General features: G+C 39.3%; 1 protein-coding gene across 2 annotated transcripts in view; it reads left to right on the top strand.

The window, feature by feature from the left end:
• The first annotated feature begins 4,615 nt into the window (after window positions 1–4,615).
• ahrra (aryl-hydrocarbon receptor repressor a) overlaps window positions 4,616–20,668 on the top strand; it is a 96,605-nt gene continuing 80,552 nt past the window's right edge. The window contains exons 1-3 of one of the 2 annotated variants that reach the window (XM_030122937.1): window positions 4,616–5,105; window positions 5,452–5,544; window positions 7,204–7,385. In XM_030122937.1, coding sequence (XP_029978797.1) covers window positions 5,483–5,544; window positions 7,204–7,385 — 244 coding nt within the window. In that variant the 5' untranslated portion in view covers window positions 4,616–5,105; window positions 5,452–5,482. The remainder of the gene's footprint in view (window positions 5,106–5,451; window positions 5,545–7,203; window positions 7,386–20,668) is intronic. The other variant, XM_030122936.1, reaches the window with a different exon arrangement.

The following is a 20,668-nucleotide window of genomic DNA, read 5'->3' as shown; positions in this document are numbered from 1 at the left end:
ATCTATCTATCTATCTATCAATCTATTAGAGATATACTAAAACATTTTAAAACATAAAAGTAGTAAAAAACATGCAAATATATCAATGTAAACATAGACGTTTACACATTCATACATACAGGCTGCAACACATTCAAGAAACAGGTTTTATTTCAGGAAAAGGTTTGAGTTAAAATAATGAAATAACAATGTGATGAAAAACAGCTGATGTGAACAGGTGATTGTAATCATGATTTGGTCCAAAACCAGCATCCAGGGAAGGATGTACACAGTCTCACCACCTGGAATTAACTAAACGAACAGTTCAAATCCTTCCATTGGATAATTACCGCAGTGATTAATATGTTTCAGCTGTGACATGTTTTTTTAAACTCTAAATAATGCAGTGAATAGCTTCTCGTGTCTTTCACAACCATGTCAGTAGACGTCTCCGATAGTTGTGGAAAACATGCAACGCTGTTTCAAAAAGGTGAGATTACTGAGCTGCATCAAGCAAAAAAAAAAAAACAACTAAGGAGGAGCTGAAATGGCTAAAACTGAGTTAAAAACTGTCCAAAAAAGTCCCGGTCAAACCTCATCTTTAAGGAAAAAATGTGACTGGGAAAAAGCATCTTAAATGATTCAAGGATTCAAGGAACTTTATTGTCATACCAGCACACATTTAAACATGAGATGGCAGGAAATTTGGTACCCAAGGTCCCAGATTTAGATCAATAAAATCTATATAATAAACAATATATACACAAAAAAAGACTTCTGTATGATAAAAAAAAAAAAATGACCTATGTAGAAAAACACTTATGTGTGTGCAAAATGCAAGTTAGTGATCAATGTGACTTAACACATGATTTCACAGCAAAATTACTGGAGGAATTCAAAGAGGTACACTTAAAAGTTAAATAGCAGCAAAAGTGTAAAGTGTAAAGTTATAAGTATAACAAAATGTTAAAAGACACACAAAATTAACAACCTCAAGTTTGGCTCTTGAGAAACTGACATATATGGTTTGAAAAAGAGCTACGGAATTCTATAACATTTGGAAGATGTTTCTAGAATTAATTAAGAATGGTGATTTTGAAGGAGTAGTGAATAATTGACAAATTGGGATAATATTTCATTTACTGTGGGAATGTACATGCACAGTTTTATTTCAGCTCTATACCTAAGTTTTATTTATTATGTAATTTAATTTGTTGTTTCTATTCGATACTCTCAGCACAATAACTGTGTCATCTTTTAGAGATTTATTTTATTTATTTTCATTTCATGTATTTATTTTGCCTTTTATATATATATATATATATATATATATATATATATATATATATATATATATATATATGTATGTATGTATGTATATATGTATATATATATGTATATGTATATATATATATATATATATATATATATATATATATTTCATCATTATCTATTTCTTCTCTGCCATGTTCAAGATGTTCTCGGGTTTGATGGTTTTGTACGAATGAAAAACAATAAATATATATATTTTTTAAAAAGACACAAAAACTCTCAGATTATCACACTATCGATGGGTCACTTTTGAGAGTTTAACAGTCTGATTGATCTGATTACGGATAGAAACTGTTTCTCAGCCACTTTTTAATAATAAAACAAAGGTACAAAATAAATTTAATGCTATTACAATAAAGCCCCCAGACAAAAAATATTTACATGATAATCATCACAATATAAAATATCATGATAATCATAGGTTTAATTCATTAATTTATTGCCCAGCTTTTTGTCATTTATCTCATGCTCTGGTAATGACAGTGACTGAGATGCAGACCTGCTGATATTGACCATCCCATTAATTTTAAATGTGCATTAGGATCTGACTTGTCCATGTCAAAGCTCTGCACATCTCCAGAAATCCCATGGTGACGTTAACAGCCACGTCTTAATCAATGGAAGCCACAGTGTTGCACCTGACAGATGGCTCTCAGTAAGTCCCTATAGTCTCCATTGTCATTATTCTGAAATGTGTATTTAGTCGCATACATGTCAGACACAGATATACACACACATGGTTGCGTGCAAAGGTCTGTCTCTGCAGCATTAACCGAGCTTTAAGCACTGGCTAATCTGGAGGGCAGCTTGGATAGTGTTGTTGGTGGATTTGCATTGATACCAAAGCTCCCTGCGGCTTTAATGGCAGCTACTGACAGTGTTAACAGGACCTAAGGACCTCTTCAGATCCCTGCCTCCACCTGTCAAAACAAATAGACTATCACCACTGATGGACACTCTACAACACAATCAAGTCTGTCGCCGGCACAATACGACCTGAAAGATGGTTTTCAGATCGTTCTATATATAGAATTACAATTTAAAGTAGGAGAATGAATGACAAATGCATCATGGTTTTATTCTGTCTGATGAGGAATGGAAAGAATGCACCAATTCTGACATGTGCACCTTCTTTTCACGTTCACATAAGGTCCTCTGTGGGTGTTTGATGGTATAATTAGCGTTCAGATTAAAGATTTAGTTAGACAAACATTTCACGGGGCTTTTCTCAAATAATCTCATTGGACGCTCTAAACCTCAGAAGACTGATCCAATGCAACACGTCCATGTGACACTAGACTGTCCACTCTGTTTTTTTTTGGGTTAATATGACTGAATGTGGTTTGACATTAGGATCTGTTTGGATAAAATCATCAGTGATTTTGCTGTTCTGATCTAAGCTCACTTATGGCAAGACTTAAACACATATACTGAGATTATTTCAGGGGAAAAAAACACCACTACTATTGGCTTCTATGTGTTTTTCATACAGAGAAAATAAAATTTGCCACATAGATTGCATGTATGCATATATGTTCTTCTCTAATGCTCTTAAATTTCCAAATGTGCAGCTGTTTGGACAAATTTGAGTATTTGTGGCTGAACCTTTTAGCTTCGTGAGGACATTTTAGGCAACCTTCACAGCTTTACGTGCCTTTCCCAGGGTTACAAACTGTTTTAGGGTTATTTCTAAGTTTATTTCATTGTTCACCCTTCAGTTATGATCTGTTTAGGTTAAAGTAACAAGTTAAGATGTGCATTATACCGTTGAGTGTCTCCACAAAGTCACATCACCATATGTCTGGGGATACTTCTCCACAAAGTCATGTTTATTTAAAGAGAAATGCTTGATTCAGTAGACACACTATAAATACACAATGAGCAACGTATGCTTCAAATATAAACTGACTGTAATGCATGAATATGTACACCAGGGTGCAGTAAAATAGACACTGTGCATGGATTTTCCACAAGCATGTTTCAGTGACACGAGACTGGATTGAAATGACATTTATTAAGACAAGACGATTCACCAGGTACATTTTTTTCTTTTGTAGTTTCACACGAAAATGACAAATTAAGAAAAAAAGTTAACTAGAAATCTGTTATTTTTTGAGCAAGCTGTTTAATTCTTCTATTTTTTTTTTTTTTTTGTAAATACTTCTGCCATGCATATTTTTTTTCCCCTTTGCTCCACATGCAGGCTTAAAAGTACGCGTTTTGGTGTTGCAGTTTAGATGTTAAAATGTATGAACGGCAAATGTAGTGAGTACTATTTGTCTTAGATCATTTATCATAGCACGTAAATAACTCTCAAATTTCTGGACACATTCATAATTGGTTTAATTAGCCTGTGTAAACATGTGTTTTACGCATGAACACACCTGTACATAATTAAAGTGTGTCAAATTTTACAGAAAAGCGCTCGAAGCCGTAGTCAAGTTCCACTTATTTTACAACTACTTCCGGTTGTGAGTATTCAAAATAAAACTGTGCTCAGAATATACACACAATAACTACCACTTGTCAACGATGAATTACGCGCATTACGCTCAATATTCAAACATTTGTAAGTCCTTAAATCGGACACACCGCTGAGCTATAATAATCACGATACTAGTCCACACACAACCTGATAAAATCCTCAACGCTTTTGTTTTGAAGGCCTTATTTCCGGTGTGAACCTGCGTCTGCGTCTACCTTTACGCACACGCTAAAACCTGTCCCAGCGCGCCTCGTTCGGTCTCAAATCTCCATCCTTATTACTTTATTTATTTTCAAAAAAAAAAAAAAAAAAAAGGTCCCGTCCTGTTCCACACAGTGTAGCTTTCAGATGCAGTAGATCTTTGACGCCAAACTCGCTTTGTATTTCTCCGGAACGCGCGTAAAAACCCTCCGGTGCGTGGACGCCGCCGACCGCGGATCGCCTCTTTGTGGATCTGGAGATTTGTGCCTCCGCTGCCCTTCGCGTGTGATCCCTCCCCTAACGCTCCTCAGATGGTGCGAGCGTGTGTGTGTGTGCTCGGGTCGGGTTGGGCTATGGCTGATTTCATGGACTGTACGTAAAAATTCTAACATTTTGTATTTTGGACGTGATATAATACAACCACAATGTACTTAGGCGCAAATTACGCACTGATATCTCATAGAAAACGCGTTTTATCAATGGTGCGTGTTTTTGTTTCATAAACCACGCACATGCTTCTAATTAAGACACGCAAACTATCTGAGTTGTCCAAACCAAGGCGTGCGTAAAAATCATTTACAACCTCAACAGGAATAAATTATCATAATTTCTAACCATGGTGAGAAATTAAAACGTCCCAAATGAAGATGTAATACGGATTTAAAAGACGCACAAAAACGTAAATGCCAAAATTCCCATATGGGGCCAGCACTTGAAAGCAGCATAAGCTTTAGTGTGTGTATGTGTGTGTGTGTGAGCCTGTGTGTGTGTGCGCTCTCCCCGCTCTGTTTGTGAGGCAGAGAGTTGCGTGCGAAGAGCTCGACATGTCATTCAGAGGAATCCGCCACCTGAAACGCGAGGAAGTGAAGGCGACTCAATTGGGTATAAAGCATCAGCCAACATCTGCCCCGAGCAGTGCAAAGCTGATGAAAACATCAGCTCGGAGCGCACATAGGACCTCTCCGATTTATTTGATTTCCTTTGGATTTATCATTTGGCATAATCGAGTCGGTGCATCCTGGGAGACGCATCTTTTTTTTTCTTGAAGTGAATGTGACTCAACAGACAGCACTATACTGGAATTAACTCGTTTTCACAAAGATTTTGGGTCAGTGCTTTCATTTGAATTCCCTTTTTTTGTATTATTTATTTTCTTTTATGTCATTTCATTTCTTGCCTGAGCTACATTTTTGCACATATTTAGTAGATAAGTTGCACCACTGATATTTTGCAGCTATTAAATCATTACGCTTCCATGCGCCATGACGCGTAATGCTCCTCTAATTCATGAAGATGTCATTATTATCCTCATTATTTTGTGTTATTTTTGCTGCACATTTCACTCCAGTCTGTCCCCGTTAGCCAGGACATGCTGTATTTGAAGTTCTTCTGGCTTGTTTTTAAGTTTCTCTGCAACCACATGTCAAGTTAACGTCCCTGTGTCTCATCCGCAGCGCACCTGTTACCTCCACGGAGCGCAAGATCATGATCCCTCCGGGAGACTGCATGTATGCGGGCAGGAAGAGGAGGAAGCCCATCCAAAAACAGTTAAGGAGCGCTCTAAAAGTTGTCAAATCCACGCCTGCTGACATGTTTCTGTGCTGCCAAGCTTTTAATTTGGTGTATTAAATAGTTAAACTGTGGTGAAGAGAAGAGGGAGATTTAAGGTGACCACATCTGAATGACATTAAGCTTTGAAAATAAGCTGATTTGAAAAGAAATATTGAACAAAATCAGATTTAAAGTACAATTTAGAAGTGTAATGATGCACATGTTAGTGATTTAATTTGCTTATTTGGTGCAGCAGATTTCACCTTAAAAGACTTCTGTTATCACAAGAGAATCAAGAGAAAGCTTCCACTAGTTCTTCAGATATATATATATATATATATATATATATATATATATATATATATATATATATATAAATTTGCATGTCACCTATGGAAAATGTCCCCATTTTGGATATTTAGAAACTATTTTTACACCAGTAGAAACTTGTGAGCTGATGTCATAAATAGTAAATCTTAAGTTATATAAGATCTTGTAAAGAGAAGCGGTAATTCAACGAGGCTTGTGGCATTTATAAAGTTTTCATGTTTTGCTGAACTAAATGGAAACGTTCCACCTCAACTCGGTACCCGTGAAGTATACACTTTTTGCATGTTTTCTGCAAGTTATTCCACACATTCAGTTCATCTATGTATGTTGAGATCTTTTTTTTTTTAAATTATGGAACTTAAATAACCTTTTAATAACATTCAGATGTATTTCTGTCAGTGTTGTCAGACTGATAACGACTGGAAAATATGTTTTCAGACTGAAACAAAGACTGAGCATTGGTGTAAAATACTTTTTCTATCTGTGGGAAACTTTCCGCTGTGGAAATTGGAGCTGACCATCACATATGCGGATCATACTAAGTTCAGCTGGTAAAGCTGTCTTATACCGCACTAAATTTTCTGCAGCACCAAGAATGATAGAGCAATATATTCTGTGATACATATAAATGCTATTAGTCATCCACGTACATCCGTAATATTTATGTCAGACTATTTAACACAATATTTTGCAGGGATTTACATGTTTAATTTAATTGATCTGTCAAATGAAGTGAAACAATCAGTGTGGTTCTTGAGTGAAAATGAAATACATTTAAAAAAAAAAAAAAAAAAGAGAGAGCGAGACTTGTACAGTGTGCGGTTTATTTGGTCATGTGTCTGTGCTTTGCTTGGCACAGTCCTGTACTTGCCAAACTTAACAAGAGTCAGACAAAACATGATCCTGTAGTTTTTGACATTTCAGTAACAAGAAACAAAAACTTAAATTTGACCCAAGAGATTTAATGTGTCGGTGTGAATGTGTCTGACTGTCCGAGACGTGAATTAAAGGGACGTAGTAAAGGAATACAGAAATTTACTGATGATTGGTGACGTTATTTTTTTAGACCAAGACTGCCCGAGGTCGGCAAGCTGATAATGTAAGCTTCATAAATGTAATGTGAGTCGCAATTAAACTAACTTTGAATTAACATCAAGCGTGGCTTCAACATATTTAATGGTTTTCTATGTACTGCTGTCACTCACTACTTGTTGAAGTGGTTCGCAGTGTAAACAACTCTGTGTGCAGTGGTAAAAAAATGACAGATTCGAGCCCCGTCTATACTCCCAACTTTCTCCCTTCTTGTCCGTCTATCTGTCCATTAGGAAGCCGTCCTCTGCCAATGAGAAAACCAACCCCTCCAAGCGGCACCGGGACAGGCTGAACGCTGAGCTGGACCGGCTGGCCAGCCTGCTGCCTTTCCCCCCGGATGTCATCTCCAAGCTGGACAAGCTGTCAGTGTTGCGCCTTGCAGTTTCCTACCTCCGTGTCAAGAGTTTCTTCCAAGGTAAAGGAGGATAAAAGATCACATTTGTAGGGACAGGTACTGGGGCATTTCGATGTGTTTGTGCAGGTACAGAGTTACTGAATCGACGTGGGTTAAATTTATACATGTGGCTGATTATTACTGGATATTGGCTGCTGTAAACGAGAATTATTTTTAGATGACACAAACAATCTTGTTTTTTACAAATAGTATTTGTGCTGAGTGAGTTCCTTTCTTATCCTCAGCTCATTTAGAGTAAAGCCTGATAAGTCTCATGGTTTTAACGTCTTATCTCATGAAGTGTTTTCTCTTAGCCTCAGGTGAAAGATAACATAGTTTGTAAGTTGAGAGATGAAGTCATCTGATTTGTTCGCACACATTTCATATAAAATATAGCTTTTTTAGTGTTGTGTTATCTAGTATTATAGAGAGGGTTTGGCTGGTTCTGTGGCACTGCCTTCCTTTTCAGGTATTATTTATTTAGTGAAAATGAAGAATATTTTAAGAGTGTGTCAGCGAAAGCAACACTTTAGATGCTGGAATAGGAACAAAACATGTCCACCCCAAATCCCCCATGATTCCTTTGCGTCTCAAATTAAGAGGTATTTCAAGGCTACGTTCTCTCCCACCATCCCATCCCTTCTTCCTTCCATGCTGCTCCACAATCTGCTCCAAGTTCTCAAATATTAATGGGCCATTTCAGATTGTATTTTGTTGTTGCCAGTGGCCTTTTCAGCTCTAAATCGGAGGCTACTGGCACAGCTGGATGTGGCAGTTGTAGAGACAAGAGGTACTTTCTTATTCGGGGAGAAAAGAAAATATATCATGAGGTTCGGTGCGGTTCACTGCCTTCAATGTCCCGGGGGTTAAAAAGAGTGTCTTCATTGAAAGCTGTTTTTTTGGAGATGTCAATAGAACGTTTATGGAGACAAGAGGCTTTTAGACTTTTAGAGGTGTGGTATGATATTAATCCTAGTGTAAAATATGTGTTAAAAGTCAGCATTAGCGCCTGCGCATGTCGTCAGTTGAGTTTGACCAGCTCGATCACCTCTTTCCTCCGACACATGTGGCTCTCCTCTTTCACCTTCTCCTTTTTTGATCCTTATAGCACCCTTAAGCTCCATCATCCGCCGCCTTGAATTGGCATGGCACCCAACAACTGGCATCCTGTTGGCTGGAGTCATGCAACTTCACGAGCGCTCCCCCGTGTTTTATGTTCATTTTAGCTTAGCCAACACGCACAGTTGCAGTGTCAGGTGCTAATCGGACTTATTAAAGGTGTCTTTCTCGGATAAGGGATCACGCAGAGGTAAAAAGGATGCAAAGTGATGCTGAGGGGTGTCGGCGCCAAATGAGAGCCGCAAAGGGCTTTAATGGAGACTGGAGTGTTGAAAGATGTGTGGAAATTGTGTGAAAAGTGTTGAAAGGTGTGTCAAAGCTGTTAAAATAACTGCTGATACTTTTTGTAGGTGTTTTTTGGCAGGTCTAATAGCTTTTCGTGAAGTGCATGGATGTCTGTTAGCCCTCCTGGCAAAGTCAGAATAAGAGAAAGCGTTCGTATCAACAGCGAAGATGATATTTTTCTAGAGGTATTTTATCATTTTCTGTCATGAACTCTTCTTTCCTCCTTCAAGGCAGAGGCTCTGGTTTGTTTTCTGCACCTCCACTGGATGCCTTGTTATCAGCGGCAGTAGTGGCCAGCTTAGCTCCTCTTTGATGCTACCCTAATGAGATTAATTAGAGTGGAACATGAGGGATTTGGTTCTGTATACATCTGTGATCTCTGCCTCACTGCTCTCCGGTCAGCTCCGCTTTCTCTCACAACTGCATTTTTTCCACTGATATTTAAACATGGAGTGTGGCCAGAGCTGTTCAGATAAATCTAAGATGAGCAACAAGTTCATATCCACATCCTTCCTGTGGTTTGGAACATCGGTCGTAATCATCTCTCTTTTCCCCTCTCTGAACAGTGAGTCATTCAACTGAAATCATGGCACGAGACCCTGAAATGTGCAACCTTTAGTTTTGTTTGCATTCATAAACAGCTGTATAGGGGAGAAAATAGGAGGTTTTTCTACTTGTACAGTACTGGTGCAGTTCTTCTTTTTGTCCACTGGGGGGACTGTGTGAAGTTGTATAGCAAGACTGCTCCTGAGTCATGACTGATGCCTGAAGGTGTGTGTTAGTCAGCTGCAAGTTTCATACAGCACAAAAAAGTGAAGAAAATATTTGTTTTTATACATGTATTTATCACAAACAGACAAGTATTGTTATCTTAGAGGTCATAGAGTAGGAGGAAGGATAAAAAATCATGCAGCAGGTGGTTGAAGAAGCATCCTGATTTGGCGGTTGTCAATATTGCGTGACTGCTCAGGGGTGGAGACAGGTGTAAAGTGTGTGCTTACGCATTACATGCAAATATACCCCTGGGCTGTGTGTGTCTGTGTATATGTGTAAATAGAGAATCAGTTTGCTCGCTTTCCCTTAATCATCATATTCCCTGAGATTCAGCTTTCACTCCGATGTGTTTGGAGGCACAATGAAAGGCAGTAAATAACCTAAGGTGACGCCATGTACGATTTTTAACTGCCTCTGAAGAAGACGAACCTGTGCGCAATGATGTACTGTGTCATTTATTCTGCAAGGAGGGTGCACTCCTCTACTCAAGTATGTGAAAAAATAACATAATTTAATAAGAAATGTAGATAAATTGTTGTTTTTTGTGTGATTACAGCTTCAGTTTATGAAAAGTGTTAATATCTATAACCTTAGTCCAAGATGATTGTTTGTTTTCATCCAGGTTTCCAAAGTGCAAAGATATTATACCTACTGCATTGGATTGCATTTAAGCAACTTAAGGTGCTTAATGTTTTTTACATGATAATTAATCAAGTTGTTCAGGACACATGAGGAATAAATTCAGATATCAAAAGTCAATGTAAACGTATTATTTCTTTCATTTAACTCCAGAAGCTCAACTACTTACACTTTATTATATATACAATACTAGGTTTTTCCTGGCTCAAAATCAGAATCAGGTTTAATGCCAGTGGTTTTTAACAATATAAGGAATTTTCATCTAATAAACAGAGGAAAACGATAACAGACAAGCACTGATGTGGAAGTGGTACCGTCCTGATCATGTGTTCTGTACCTTCAATTTGTTTAAGCGTATTAGTTTTACTGTATTATTAAAGGAAATTATAATCAAACTTACTATGGTCACAGATTTAGTCATTATCTCCATACCTGGTTTTTATGCAGACCACAGTTTTTAGAGGTTTACAGGAAAAAAGGATGCAAAATTATACTTATATTTGGGGAATAAAGGGTTTGCACCACCACAACTGATATAAAGTGCAATGCTTGGATGAAAATAGCATTGTGACCACCGCTTAATTTTGTATGGAGTAAAAAGTATTCGATACAATACAAAATCTCCCAGAATATCATTACCTTAACATAACCCTGCAGAGTAAGAACCTCAGAGTAAATATGTTGTTATACACTCATGAAACATGACAATCTAGTCAAAATGAGACACAAGTCCAGAGGGGTAATCCCCATCGCTGACCCATCTTCAACAAAAAAGTTATAATGACAAAAAAATGAATTATAATACGAACTATATCAGCTGTTTGCAGCCTACAGGGTTTTGTGTAGTTGTCATTTTAGGTCAGACTGTCTGTATTTTCAGCGTTTTTCGGCAGATGCCCATGCAGATCTCGTCTGTACTTCTGTGTGTTGACAGTCAGCAGGCTATAATTCCCTTCTCTTCCATGGTAGGTCTCTGCCCTGGCTGTAATTGCTGAGCTTGTTAAATATTTACCCTAAGGATTAACTATCCCTCCTCCTTTGTCTTTCTGCCCTGATTGTCTTTATTTTTCCTCCAGTGTGTGCGAGTTTGTTGTTTTTGCATTATTGTTGCCCACTACTTTGTTCTCATTATGTGAAATGAGAATTCGTTCCATTTCTGGGGCCATTCTTTGAGGTCAGTTCATCAGGTAATTCATTAAAGTGAATATTCCCTTTCATAATTCATTTATTTTATTACTGAAATGCTGCTGGGGTTTGCCTTTTGTATTTCAGGGGCATAAAGGCAATTATAATACCATGTGACACAAAGCGTTTGGATGAGAATCCACCGCTGTGATGATGCCCTGTGTGACTCAGTGACATGCTTTTCGATGTCTGTGTCCTTACTTCCTTAAACCTTTAATCCTTTCTTGATTTCTCTCCTGTTTTCTCCGCCTAATTCTCTCTTGCGCTGATGCATTTTGGGATACTACAAATGCAGTCTGGCTAGAGCAAATGTAGCACCAACAGGGCCTGTGATGAGAATCAGATGGGAGTTTTAAGGACCTGGAGACCATAATAAGGGACAGACGTTCTGTAATGCGCAGCCTGTCCTCCTACACATAAGCCAAGTGTAATCCAACGCTATCAGCTTGATATTAGTTGATGTAATTCATGCTAATTCATTCATATCTAAATGGCATAAACTGACATTTGTGACTATAGTTTCCTTGTAATGTGGTCACACCATTGCAGGAAGAACAACAGCTTGTGGTTGGTGTTGTGTGTTTGTCTGATGCAGCAGCATTCCCCGTCACTCTCTTCCTCTTTGATAAAGCAGAACGCTTCAAAACAAGTGAATTCAATGAATAAACCGCCAAGTGCGACTGAGGATCACTGGCGCAAATCGTCACAGAGGCAGGAAAAAAGTTTCTGCAAAAAAAAAAAAAAATCCTTTTTACAGCTCGAGATGAAAAAGATAAAATCCTGAGCATGACACATGATCAACCTGCTTTGCTTACAGTAAATGAGCTGCTCAGAAAATCATCAGTGTCTTTCAGTTTATCATAACAACGTGTTGTGTTGTCACCAAAACAAATCTCACACCCAAATACAAATGTGGTCTGAATTTATTCGCATAGCGCAGTGGTGTATTTATAATGCATGTGCTTGGAAGTCCTCAATTAAAGCCCCACCTTCTCTCAGAGCTGTCAGTCCAGTCAGGGTGTTGACAGGGTATGGGAGCACACAAACGCATGCACACACGTTAAAGACACGCAAAATACTCCAAAAGGTCGGAATGTACCTTTTCACATCAGGTTCGGTAACCTCACACGTGAACAATACGCACACACAATCCAAGTCTGCTCTGTGGCTCTGTGTTACTGATCTCCTAACGTGTGCGAGCCAGTTAGTTTCACTTTGTGTGTTGTCTGAGTCTAAATGCTGGCTGAGCTATAATAAAAGAGGAAGAGAAAGACCACAGAGCCCGCAGACACACGCCAGGCCTACGCCACGCGTGACGTCAGCCACCAGACGGGGAGACGGTTTTGTAAGTTAACCCACCGTCGTGCAAAAAAGAGGGAAGAGGGAACAGGACGGAACAATCACACAACATCCTTATTCTCCTACAGAAACGTATATGACTATTTCATGGATGCAACCCCCCCACACACACACACACACACACACACACACACACACACACACTTTAGGTTTAGGCTTTTCATGTTTAATCTGCATCAAATGGAGTCCATGCAAATGCAGGCCGGATCAAGCCCTGCGTAAAAATCTGCATGAGCTAAGTCCCATGATGCTTTGACTTTGTGTTTACTAAACTCTGAGTGACCCCCCTCAGACCTCATTTCCTTCCCTATACACTGCAAACCCAAAGGCAGACAAGACGCTGTTTCAGAGGCCAAGACTAATCAGCACACCACACCAGCTCTAAATGAACTGACAAGGTTTAGAAGAAGAAAGGTCAACCTGTGGTCATTTCACTGCTGTTCGGGGGTTATGAAATAAAATGTCCTCGCAGATGAAATTGGAGGTGGAAAACAGCAAGCAACAGTTGTCCGTACAGGAAATTAGAGCTGTGCAATTAATTGAATCACAATCACCGTGTCATCCTGTGCAGTCATATGCCAGGCTGCAACTGCACAGTGTGTATTTCTGCCTGCGTTTCTTTAAATATTTGTACTTTCAATACTAGTTAAAACACATCATGTATACGCAATATATACTACGTCGCTGCTAAAGTCCACATTTTATTACTCCAAACTCATCATTCGTTCATTTTTTATTTCATGTCATAAAAACACTGTATATTTATTCAGTGTGACATCAGACTGGAGACTATTGCACCAGAGAAACACCCTTGGCAGGTCTGTAATTTTACAGCCACTGCAATGTTTGTTGCATATTTAGACAGAAGTAGCATCTTCATATAATTATACAATGCAATTAGACAGATTCCATGACTAAAACCTGTAAAAGTGCATGTGAAAACTCTATTTTACATAATTTCTTAGCAATAGTGCTGCCCCTTTTACATTCTTTTAGATATACATTTGTATGTTTATATTTATCTTGTGTGCTGGATGTGCAATTACTGTTTTGCTGAATTGACTGCAGGTGCAAAAATACATTTATATCTTATCCAAGTTTATTTTATCTTATCTTATCTAAGTTTAACTTATCTCATCTTATCTAAGTTTATCTTATCTTATGTTGTCTTATCTAAGTTTATCTTATCTTGTCCAAGTTTATCTTATTTTATGTACGTTTATCTTTTTTTTTTTTTATCTTGTCTTATCTAAGTTTATCTTATTTTATCTTGTCTTATCTAAGTTTATCTTATTTTATGTATGTTTATCTTATTTTATCTTGTCTTATCTAAGTTTATCTTATCTTATGTTATCTTATCTAAGTTTATCTTATCTTATCTAAGTTTATCTTGTCTTATCTAAGTTTACCTTATCTTATGTTATCTTATCTAAGTTTATCTTATCTTATTTTATGTAAGTTTATCTTATTTTATCTTGTCTTATCTAAGTTTATCTTATCTTATGTTATCTTATCTAAGTTTATCGTATCTTATTTTATGTAAGTTTATGTCATTTAACTTGTCTTACCTAAGTTTATCTTATTTTATCTTGTCTTATCTAAGTTTATCTTATCTTGTCTTATCTGAGTTTATCTTATCTTATGTTATCTTATCTAAGTTTATTGACAGCAAATTAGATCACCAATGTTTACACATTGGCTGAAAGGTTTGTTTCACTACCATAAAAAAACACCAAATTTTTTCATCTTTTGCTGATAATTTCATGACAATTAGGTTAATTGGAGTTCTACGTTAACCTGTGGCGTTAATATCATATGCTCTCAGGTTTTGGGTACATGCTGGTTTCTTGGTTGCACAGCTCATTAAACCATTTGTGGCATCTGTCTGTGCCTTTTTTGAAGTGAACACTCAAAACCACTGAAGGTCCGGCCCTTTGACCTTTCCTTTCACCCCTGTTGTGTGACCCAATCAGACTTTATGAGGACCAAAAGACAAGGATCACTCTGGATCAGTTAAACTTCTTGGGTCATTAGTATCAACTTGATGAGCTGTGACTCGGTGCTTAAATGCACATTTCTTGATGGATATATTGAAAATATTTGTCCTGGAGCGTGCAAATCTCCAAAGCCTAAAGGGCGTTAGGATTTCAACCCATCAGCCCATCATATCAGTTAAATGTCATATGTCACAAAAAGCCTCTAAGACAGATACAGGCGGACCAGTCAGGACTCTGCTGGTGTCGCCGGCACGATATGCTTACGTTACATGACATTACTTGACTTTTGAAGAGCAGCAAATGGTGACAAATGCACATATCTTTCTAAATTTGTAGAGAAGTGACATCAATGTGCTCAACAGTGTCTTTTGACAGTTCATTAAAACATGCAACATTACGTCTCACACTAATTCACACAAGTTACAACGAATAATGCACATTGGTTAATCCCTAAAAAATCAATTGATTTTTAGCATTAAGGCAGATAATGGATCAACATCCCAAGCCATGTGTGCTATTGAAGCAGAGAAAACTTGCATTTATGCATGATTATCATCCTCAAATAGGAGTAAAGATTAACCCGTCACCCTATTATTTCATTTCTTTTTCTTTTAATGTGTTGCTCATTCTTCCTTTTTCCACTTAACCACTGCCCTTTGACCATAACTAGCGTTTCTTTCTCCCTCCCCTCCTCCTCCTCCCGTTTTCCTCCTTCCTCCCTATGGGGTTGTGCCCTTCTGTTTGTTTCACTGACCTCTGTGAAAGAAAATCACCTCTCATCTCCATGTGCTTCATGAAGAGTGCGTGATCGGGCTAAATGCCAGAGCTCAGGCTTTTCTCCTTCCTCTTTCCTCTACATGCAATGTCTGTAATTCCCTGCTACAGGCTCTATATACAAAGGTAGATGTATGGCTGTTTAATACATTTCTAATGTAAATGTTAATGCTTCACTCTGTTATCACAACACTAATTCCAACACTCATGGCCTTGTCATTTGTTTCCTTTATTTTGACATGCAGCACCCACTGTGCATTTTGTCTCCTCTTTAAGCCATATTTTACACGTCTTAAGAATTCATTAGATAAATAGCATCTCCTTAGAGCCACTTTACGTTGCATGTCTTACCCCTCCCTTCTGGAATTAGCTGCACGCATATTTGCGATTAAAATGCCAGTCCGTCCCCCCCGTTGTCTAACGTATTTATAACCCGCCTATTGATTCCATACTAAATTGCACATTAGTTGCATGTCGGCTCACTCTCCCACCCTTTTGCATGTATGTTTGCCCCCTTTGCAGCAATCAGCAACACAATAGCTGTTAACTAGTGCAACAGGCCAGCCATGCTAATCCCTTGTATGTGTCGAGAACCATGAATGGAGAAGCCGCCGTATGCATTTAGGATCCTCACAGCTAACTCATTAGTTGCTTGAATCAAAGGCATGACACTGGCTTTGTCCCTGCTTGGCCTCTCGTGCCTCAGACACTGAACTCGCTTGAGTGGAGTTGGACTGTAACCCCCCAGGCCAACAGAGCCCCCTGGGATCACAAAAGGCCATAAGTGAATTACTCAAATCAGTGCTGAGGGGGGCCCCCCCATCAGACGCTAACTGTAACAGCTAGTGGCGGCCGTGCAGCAATAGGAGGTGTGTTTGTGCTCAAGTGTGTGTGTGCGAACAGACGGGTAGAGTGTGGGTTTGAGTTTGAGTGAGTGTGAATAGACAGCCTGAACTCATGCAGGGGAGCAGAAGCCTTTGTTGGCCCAACACTATTGTTGGAAGCTGTCTTGTGTAATTACTGTCACAGCTACCGCCTAGCGCACTGCTCCGCCTGAGCAAGGAAAGCAGTGAGGGACAAGCAGCGAAGCAACAAGCGCCCCCCAAGTCCCGAAGTTTAGGTTGATAATTATATTATGGAAGCACTTGAAGCATGCAGCGGTACCACAGACACTCTGACAATTCCCAGCTGTTGCGTTACATTTGCAGTATCGTGACATTAGATCAAAAAATTCACACGCACCTCTGAAATGTATTATAAGTTCATTGACTTTGTAAGTGTGTAAGCTAAGTAATTAAATGCTAATGTTATTACACACAAAACACATTCATATTAAAAACATTTATTCTGCTTGGTTTAGTGAAGCTGTGCTATTTTTATAAGCGCACAACCCAAGCCATGCTTAACCCCAACTACACGCCTTTTGGCCTAGATTAAATAATTTCACATAGCCAATTTATCTTCAGCCCCCCCCCCCCCCCCCCCCCCCGCACAACAAACAATTAGACTCTGCTGATCTCCATGCAAACATATGGCTTACAGATTTAGTGCTGCCCAAAGCCACATGTTGAAAGCCCATTTGATAACTCATTAAGCTTCAGAATAGTCACTTTTTTATTTGTTGTGGCATGCGGGCGCTCCTGCATCGAAGCAAAAACCTTTCCTGAGTTTAGGAAAAGTTTTGCAACTGTTTATTGTGGTGGCTCGGAATTGGAGCAAACTAAATCCATTTGCAACATTAGGGGTGTGCATGACCAAGAAAAAACACACAAATCAAAACCAAAATCAAAAGTAGCTTATGAGTGGCTCATGAGAAAGTTTTTATATATGTTTTTCCAACCAATAAACAGACTTCTTTTTTGTTCCGGCGTTGCACTGTTTGTCCTGATTAGAGACAGGGCACAATGAGCTGATTGAAGACATGACATACATTCAGTCCCCCCCGAACGCTGGCCGTCAACCTGGCCCCAATGGCCACCAGTGTCCTCCCAGTGAACACCCAAGGCCTATTAGCTACAGCACAACCAATTTAACACAGGCACCCGCATAAAAAGCTCACTGGTGTCAGTAACGCGATCTGTTGATGGCTAAACCGAGCGAATGGAGATGCTATTCACAGAGGCTGATGAATGAACTCATTGACACTGCTGCTGTGGCACGATACGGAGCAAAGCATCACCGTGACAAACCATTAACCAGGTAAATATTAATACTGAAAGCTACGTTACTCGCTCCAAGTGCACGAATACAGACAGATTTTACCTTTTACATTCTTGCGTATAGGAAAACCAACACTGATCTGCATTCTAAGCAGTAAAAGCAGTATTATTGTGTTGGCTCTCTGAGGAAGCTGCTTATCATTCTTAAGCTCTGTGTTTACTACAGTGCAAGCAGTGTAGACATATAGTACATCAAACCGTTTGTTTTGTCTGTCACCTCCATTTATCTTAATTGAAGCATGCTTCAATGTGCAACAGCGGCCAGGCCCAGTCCCCGCTGTTGTTCCCTAATGTAAATCGATATGTTTCCGTGTGGTTGGAAAGATCACTAACCAAAGGTGGCATCTGACCCGATACAGCTCGATACGCTAACTACCGTCAGCCAGATGAGGTCCCCTTTCATCAGCATTTGATATGGGAAAACAGGAGCATGTAGCTCGCCCGAGTAAAAATAGTTCCTCAGATCATGTCATATGAAGTTAGGGTTATTTGGAGAAGCTTTGGGGAGTTCCTTTTATTTCATGTTTGCCCGAAAAGGTGCAGCAAAAACTCACAGTGCAAATTTCACTCTGCTATCTCTATGTGTTTTGGTGAGAAAGTCCCACAGTTAGGGCTAATTAAAGAGGAGTATAGAATGTGATGCAGTGGGTTTCTGTGTGTTTCTTAAATGGCTGGCAGGCTTTTTCTGCACCCGGTGTACTCTGAACTCTGAGTGAACCCCTGCTCTCTACCGAATTATGATCGAATGAGTGAGCCTGACAAAATATTTTTAAGGGTGGAGAGATGCAAGCAGAGGGTACGACAAGAGTGAGACGGGTCTTCTCTTATCACACACACTTTTACTTGTGCAGAGAAAAACAAAGTGAAGGCGAGCATCGGTTAGTGGCAGCAGGGCTGTCTCTGACCTGACAGCGTCCAGGCGCATTGTTAAAGAGGAGAGGCTCTGCAGGGGCAAATGTCTCACCCAGTCAGCCAGGTATCAAGTCAGTTACGACGGTGAGTGTGAGGAAAGGAATGACTGAGTGAGAAAGAGAGGGAGAGAGAGTGGGAGGGAGGGAAAGCATTGCGTGACTTGTGCTTGGCTCAGCCCTCCAGCCCCCTAGGCATTATTTGTTAGCCAGGAGAAAGGAAAGTATAAGTGTTCAACAGTAAATGCTTAAGGGATTTTACTAAGTACATTTGTGTTTATGCACTTAGATATGTGCGCTGCAAAAGAACGGTCAGCGTTTATCCCGTACCCTTTTTCTCTTTGAAATTTCATCACATCATTAAAGCACAACACAGCGCTTTTTTTAGACGCAACTCATTTCAGAGGAATTTAATTTACTTACAAATGTGTTGAAATCCAATTCGTCTGACTTAAATTCCCTGAAATGCAATTGCATGCAGATCTGTTGGTGTTTCTTTTTGCTTTGCTGTACGCATGCGCTTGTGGGATTTCGTCTGTCTCCTGGATCACTTGCCACTGCTAAAGGTTTAACATCTCCAGCATTAAAGGCCCACTGGGGGGGGAGTTCATGGTAAAAGCTCTCTGAGGCTTTCTGAGTGGTTTAAACTGTAGTTTCATGTGCTCAAAAATGGAAAGGGAGAAAAGAATCGGGGAAACATGCAGTCAGAGAAGAAGGCTATTATTATAGTAGTCGGTTGATTCCTGTCTGTTTATGCCTTTTCATTTAAGGCAATAGCGGTAAATTCAGCTAACTAGAGGCATTATACTAATTTAATTTACTTCAGGGGAAAAAAAAAACACTGAAGCAGTACAGCTAAATGCATGCATGTTTCAGACAGATTAGCACAGGAGTGATCAAGCACTTTTTCAGAGATATTTCAGGGTTGTTCCTTTGCGTTTGTGACCTTATTCAAGATGAAGCCCTAGGCGCTTGAGCCTCCAGACCTTTCAGGAACAAACACAGCGCTGATCCAATGACTTATTCATCAGGCATGGTGGCATGACCTCTTAAAGATGGTACATGACAGGGAGCAAAGGATCAAGTCATATCATCATATCAGGTGTGGGGACTCGACAAAGCTCGTGCAGGGGAAATAAGTGAGTCCTGTGAGAAGAAACAACCCCTAGAGGTAGAGGAAAGTGAGCTAGAAAAAACACAAGGAGTCACTTTTTGCAGTAATAAGAAACAGAAATTGATAGAAAGAGGTGGTCAAGACAAGTGTCAGACTCAGTTTCCCAGTCCCTTGGGATCATGTTTAAATTGGCATGTTGCAGCGGCAGTGCTAGCGCTGAATTTTAACAGCTGCCGGCTTCACCCACAGCAACACACTCACATAAACACACACTCACACCGGAGCCCTCCCCTGGTCTATGTTTGCGTGCGGAGCTGGGAAATTCTCCATGCTAATATGCCAAGGTTTGTTTTCATCTTGAAATTGCAAATGTTTTAAATATGCATCGTACATTCATTCGCTCACACACATATTTATCCACTCAGAGCATTGACAGTCTAATCCTTGTTTTCATACAGTGTCATCTGTCAAATATAGAGCAAGAATTGGCTTCTACCCGTGTTTATTTTTCATACACCACTCCTATAATTTTTCAATCACAGCTGATGTCTAATGCATCATTTCTTGACCTATAATGCATGTCGATGCGTTCCCCGGCTGTGTCTTCAGACTAATTCATTCAAGATGCAGCGAAATGGCGCGATAGTCATTTAATTCAACTTCTTCAAATAAAAAACAAAAACACAGACAGACAAAAGTAACATTATCTCAAATGACTTGTAAAACCAGAAAGAGTCATTGTTGTGAGGAGTTTGCGGTGCGATTTGTCAAATTAAATATGATAGAATTGTCTGTCAGACGTATAACCCAGTTTCTCACTGTCAAAAGTTAGCCCACCCCAGCAAATATTTTGACACCGAAAAGATGTTGTGACAGCCTGCACCGGCGTTGAAAGCCAGTGTAAATATAGCAACAAAATCAAAGCTGACTC

The sequence above is a fragment of the Sphaeramia orbicularis genome, chromosome 20, assembly GCF_902148855.1.
Source record: "Sphaeramia orbicularis chromosome 20, fSphaOr1.1, whole genome shotgun sequence".
Classification (NCBI taxonomy): Eukaryota; Metazoa; Chordata; class Actinopteri; order Kurtiformes; family Apogonidae; genus Sphaeramia; species Sphaeramia orbicularis.
Note: the sequence above shows the minus strand (reverse complement) of the source record. Positions and strands in the feature narration are given on the sequence as shown.